The sequence below is a fragment of the Montipora foliosa genome, chromosome 6 (genome assembly GCF_036669935.1).
Source record: "Montipora foliosa isolate CH-2021 chromosome 6, ASM3666993v2, whole genome shotgun sequence".
NCBI classification, from domain to species: Eukaryota; Metazoa; Cnidaria; class Anthozoa; order Scleractinia; family Acroporidae; genus Montipora; species Montipora foliosa.
The window spans coordinates 54,044,597-54,049,596 of record NC_090874.1 but is presented as its reverse complement, the minus strand read 5'-3'; the positions used below and the strand labels follow the sequence as shown (position 1 = coordinate 54,049,596).

General features: G+C 39.2%; 2 protein-coding genes and 1 long non-coding RNA gene across 4 annotated transcripts in view; 1 reads left to right on the top strand and 2 right to left on the bottom strand.

Annotated features, from left to right (window-relative positions):
* The window catches only part of LOC138007756 (uncharacterized), a 121,737-nt gene that overhangs the window by 98,231 nt on the left and 18,506 nt on the right, over window positions 1-5,000 (top strand). The gene's annotated exons all lie outside the window — the stretch shown is intronic.
* The window catches only part of LOC138007750 (tetratricopeptide repeat protein 28-like), a 51,664-nt gene that overhangs the window by 37,084 nt on the left and 9,580 nt on the right, over window positions 1-5,000 (bottom strand). The window lies entirely within an intron of this gene.
* On the bottom strand, window positions 3,276-4,205 carry LOC138007109 (uncharacterized). Its single transcript, XM_068853839.1, has 3 exons — window positions 4,052-4,205; window positions 3,519-3,816; window positions 3,276-3,407 (listed from the first exon to the last, which is right to left on the bottom strand). Exons 1-2 carry the CDS (start codon window positions 4,112-4,114, stop codon window positions 3,523-3,525), a joined length of 357 nt encoding a protein of 118 aa, XP_068709940.1. The 5' UTR covers window positions 4,115-4,205; the 3' UTR covers window positions 3,276-3,407; window positions 3,519-3,522.

Here is a 5,000-nt window from a genome sequence, read left to right as displayed (position 1 = left end):
TACTGGAAAAATTCGCAATTTAAATACAACGGGCGTTAGGTCAAAACAAAGACATGCATAGATGCAAATTAAACGATAGTTTAATTTCCATCTATGCATGTCTTTGTTTTGACCTAACGCCCGTTGTATTTAAATTGCGAATTTTTTCCAGTACAGTTTAACCTTGATAATGGGGTCAAGTCTGACTCCGAAACGTCGGATAGTGTTGTTACTTTTTATTCTTAATACGTTTTCTAAATCGATCCTTCTTAAATTTAACTTTCATTCAAGAAAATGAATCAAAGTGACTCACCTCTGGTGTATTCTTGTGCCTTTTGGAGTTTAGTTTACAGTTTCGGGAAGTCGGTGTTTTCAATGTTCTCAGACGAAGAAAAGTGTGTGATTGCGAAAATGGTGTAAAGGCGGGAGAGTGTCAGCTCCTGGTTGAGTTTCAACTGGTCTACTGACATCAAAAAATTCAATGCCACTCACAACATGGCTCCACCAACTTCCTTCACCACCGAAGAGGAAGTCTGCAATTTTTTCCAGGTGTGTTTGGTACGCATGTGGATACTTGAGGATTACTCTGTGTGGGATTATGGTGTTCTGTGCGGGAGGCAAGCAGCGTGCTAACTTCCTAAGTCTGGACTGTTGCTCTTTTAATGTGTCTCTTTGGTTATTCTCCTCTGCTTGCATCCTTATGATGCCAGGGGTTATTATCTTTCCATGTCTTCTACTTGATGTTGATGTAGAGATGCTTGAAACTGTATTGAAGTGACATAATTGTTTTTCAGTATTGGTTGACCTGCAGCAGATAATACGATGTTGGAGAAGAGCATGTGTAACAAAAGAGTGTAGGTATCGCCCATAAAACGTTTGCTCTGAGAGGATCTGAGGCTTTCCAATGACTTCTTCACATGCAATGGCATGGAGAAAGGTCTAATTGTGAAGTTTCAGGATGCTTCTTGGGCAGTGCTCCTCTGGTCTTGCATAAAGAATCCTGGATATTTCTGTCAAGGTATCCAGAAGGGTTTGTACTTTATCACTCACAAATCCTGCACATTAAACAGTCAAAACAATACACACAGTTACAAGTGGACAATCAACATCAACAGATTTGATAACCTGACCATGCTCAATTTAAGTACCTGATTTTCTTACATGGCTGCCTTATTTGTGAAGACTAAGACCAATCAGAGATGTCTCTAACGTTTAAATGGGGTTTGGGAATTAGGACTAGAGTAGCCACAGGTTAGTGTCATTCTTTCAGTGGGAAATGGCAGTATTGGATGGCCCTGCTAATTCACAAAATTTGAAATTTATTTAAATGTATCACATCATTCTATTAAACTGTACATGCACATTGTAAATTATCCTTATGTCTCATACGAAACATAATTTCTTGGGTACTCTAAATGCTTTTCTTAAATCTAAATCTGGCTAAAAGCATGTTCCATAACTGCGCAAGATCAGCTGCAAGAACAATATGATAAATAGAGGATATTACATGGCCGTGCAGGGATACCAATTTTATCTTCGAGTGCTGCAAGTATCTCTCATGAGTGAGCGAAGCAAACGAGTGAGAGATATTTTCAGCACGAGAAAATAAAATTCATATCCCTAAGCGGCCATGTAATGTTCTGGTTATTATATAGATATTGATGAAATGTCTAGATTTAAAACAACTTGTTTTATTCATTTTCGAAATGATGAAAAGGTGGTCACAAACTGCTAAACCACGCATGTTGTGTAACATAAGTTATGAAAAAAAAATCATGATAATGTCAAATTTTGCAATAAGAATGTTAATATAGTAGAGAAGAATTATAGCACAAAAGTATCTTAAAATGAAGAGAAAGCTCCCGTTTTATTGGGTAATCATGTTGGTCACCATGACAACAGCTATATCCTCACATGATAAAAATAATATGTTCACTGCGGGCGGTGAAGATATGATTTTTTAGTAAAAGGAGAAATCCTGGTATTTCATCAATATCTATATAACTAGTTATAGCTGTCGCTAAAGTGCCAACGAGCCAAGCTTGCGTGATCTGGCGGCAGCAAACATCATGCGGCGTACTCGTGCGGCACTCTCATTGGTTATCGCTACGGTCAACATTTCATCGCTTTGGTCTACATTACAGGTTTTGGTCTACATTACACTCAAATTTGAAGCGCTTCTGACATTTCGTCCGCCTAAAATTCTTCTCGCGGCTCTATAAGCTGCCGCCTCGCCAGGCCTTCTGTCTTCAGAAGGCCTGACTCGTTGGCAATAATATAAAATTATTGCCTTTTTGTAAAAGAAAAAATTGAGATCCTTAAATGTTACCTTTTAGTTGTTTAGCAAGCACTATAGACATCTCTCGGTAGTCTGAGCCACGAAGTTGGTCTTTTGTTCCTGCCACTACATGTAACTCGACTGCTTTTCAAATAATGCCTTCTCTTCATCAGGAAGGTCAGCAACTATTTCAGTGACAACATTAGAAATGTGTTCTTTGATGTTGTGCAATGGCTCTGTAGGCAGGACTTCATACATGCCTAAAAAAACCAGCAATAATAAAAACAAATACAGGTAAGAGATTGGCTATCTTCAATTCAGACAAGTATTTGTAGTATTTATAGTATTTGTATTTTTAGTGCTTCAATTTCATGCTCTTAAGCATGATGGGAATTTCTCATTAAGTTAATATGTATGGCTTTATTAATTTTAAATGAATGCATGGTTGTGTACCACAGTAACATCAAATTGTTACTTATGTTAACCCTTTTAATTCATTTTTACATATAAATTAAATGCAGGTAATAAAAAAAATATTATTTGTTAAAGATTCTGTACCTAAGTTGATATCTTCCATGCTCTTATTCTGCCCATTGATCAGCAATGCAGGCACTCTCTGTACACCCTTCAGCTGTTCCTTAAGGTTCTGCTGCAGATCTTTCTTTAATCCTTCATCATTCAATCCTCTTGCTAAACATTCTGCTCTCAGCTCTGCCACAGTCATGTTTTGGAAGAGCCTGATTCCTCCATTTCTTTTGTTTCTCCCAGCTGGTCCAGCCCAAACTATTTTAATGTAATCTGCTAAGGATAGATGTGGGGACCTTAATTTAAGCAGTATGTAAGGTCATGATATTTGCGTGAGTCTCCGCTAGAGCCACTGCAGCCATTGTTGCCTCCCCGTTGCTCACCACTTTCAAATTGCTGCTCAGTGGCCCATCCCCATGGAAGAAGCGCAAGATGTCTGTCACTGGGTATCCCTTACTTGTCAGCAGGTTGTTTTGCAGCTCATCCAAACATTTGCGTCTTTTCTCAATGTAACCCAACTGCTCGACTTCTTTTCCACTGCACCTTGCAAGGATGTATATTTGGAGCTTTTCAACTAGTGTGGGAACATCAATGACACCATATCCCTTGTCTTTCGTTTCTGCAGCTGTATAAAAAAAAGGCTGGATCATACACACACTGACTGAGATATCAGAGGTGGCCATGGTTCAATGTTGAACCATCCCCCCATACCATCAAGTGTCTGGTTCTCTCAAACCTCATCAGCCGTTCCTTTCTCCGCTCTGGAGTGTCTCCCAGATGGTTCTCATCACTTTCAGCCGTTCCTTATGCTCATCGCTCATTTGCTCATACTCCTGGTTGGTATGTCCTCTCACTATCCCAAGCTGTTCACACCTCTCCAGTTCCCTTTTGCTGATTTCTGCTAAAGGTATTTTCCTTCCAGAAACGGTGAAAAGTACTTCCTTTAAAGTGCCATCACTGTTTAGGATTAGTTTCCTGTACTGCTTGGGCACCACCAACTCACCAATTGCATACTCTCCTGCCTCACGTTTGACCTAAAATAAACGAGAAAACAAATTAAATTTAAACATAAATAACTTATATTTGGTAGCAACTTAATTCTCTGGAGGGAGGGGCTTCTCTTAGTACATGACTGTATACTATAGTTAAATAATTCAATCCCTGAATTTAATTTTTATTTTATTTTAAATCTTCAATTTTGGTAATGGTATTGACTTTTTATACATATCTTATTCCAATGATCTTTGTGTTTAAAAATGGGTGACTTACCTTGAGTGTTTTCATTTCTCTGGTTGTTCTAGGTGTTGGAACAGTGATCTCTCCTCCAAGCATTTTATTTAGCCTTCGTCTTGGCTTTGCTGGCCTTTTGCGGAACTGCTGATAGCGCTGCAGGTTCACCCCCTGTTCTATCAGGTACTCTTTGACAATCATGTTACCCAGTTTTTTATCTCCAAGACCATGTCGCCTTGCCAAGTCTGAATAATTCATCTATGAAAAAAATATATAAATATAATCCTTCCTGTTTAGCTTTGAGGCCGAACAATATAATAATAGAAGTTTTAAAACCATGCCATGTGGTATGCTCAGCTGAAATTGGGGAGGGGCTTGTGACTAAGAACTTCTAAAGTTATTAGCTTTTGAGGGCCCTCAAGGCATTTTTCATGAGAAAATTATTGTAGTGTAGGTTGTAGAAATAAAGCATCTTTGAACTTCTCACAGGGGTATGTGTACGCATGCACATAAATGTGTGTTAATGCAGGGAAAAGGGTGGGGTTGGCTGCAACCCCCTCAACCCAGGCCTCCCATAGGTGTGCTCTTGAATCTGGTGCTTTTACCTAGAGTTAGATACTGTTATTTGAAAAAATACACTCACCTTTTCACCATCTTCCATATTATGTACTTCTTGTGGGAGGTTTTTCCTCTCAAAGTGGACTGAAGCTGGTGATGATGAATGGCGCTCGGGTTTTCTTTCTCCAAGGTTTTCCTGGTTCTTACGTTTCTGAGCCCTCAGTGATGCCTCAGTGGATGATTCAAAGTGGGGAGATTGCCTTTGTCTCAACCTCTGGGTGAACGACTGCCTTGTTCCCAGCATCACATCACAGTCTCTCTTAGCCCACTGATCCTGAATTTAATTTTTTTCGTGGCGAGCTTTAATTTCTCTCGACGTTCACATTTTTTTTTCCATCGCATCTTTTTTTTTCTGAAGGTTAAGTTGCCT

Bases quoted from the DNA above. Each gene is read 5' to 3' on its own strand.
- LOC138007109 (XM_068853839.1), bottom strand. From the start codon at position 4,114: ATGCTTGGAGGAGAGATCACTGTTCCAACACCTAGAACAACCAGAGAA. The intron at 3,817-4,051 runs GTAAGTCACCCA...CGTTTATTTTAG, and splicing joins GAGAAATGAAAACACTCAAG to GTCAAACGTGAGGCAGGAGA.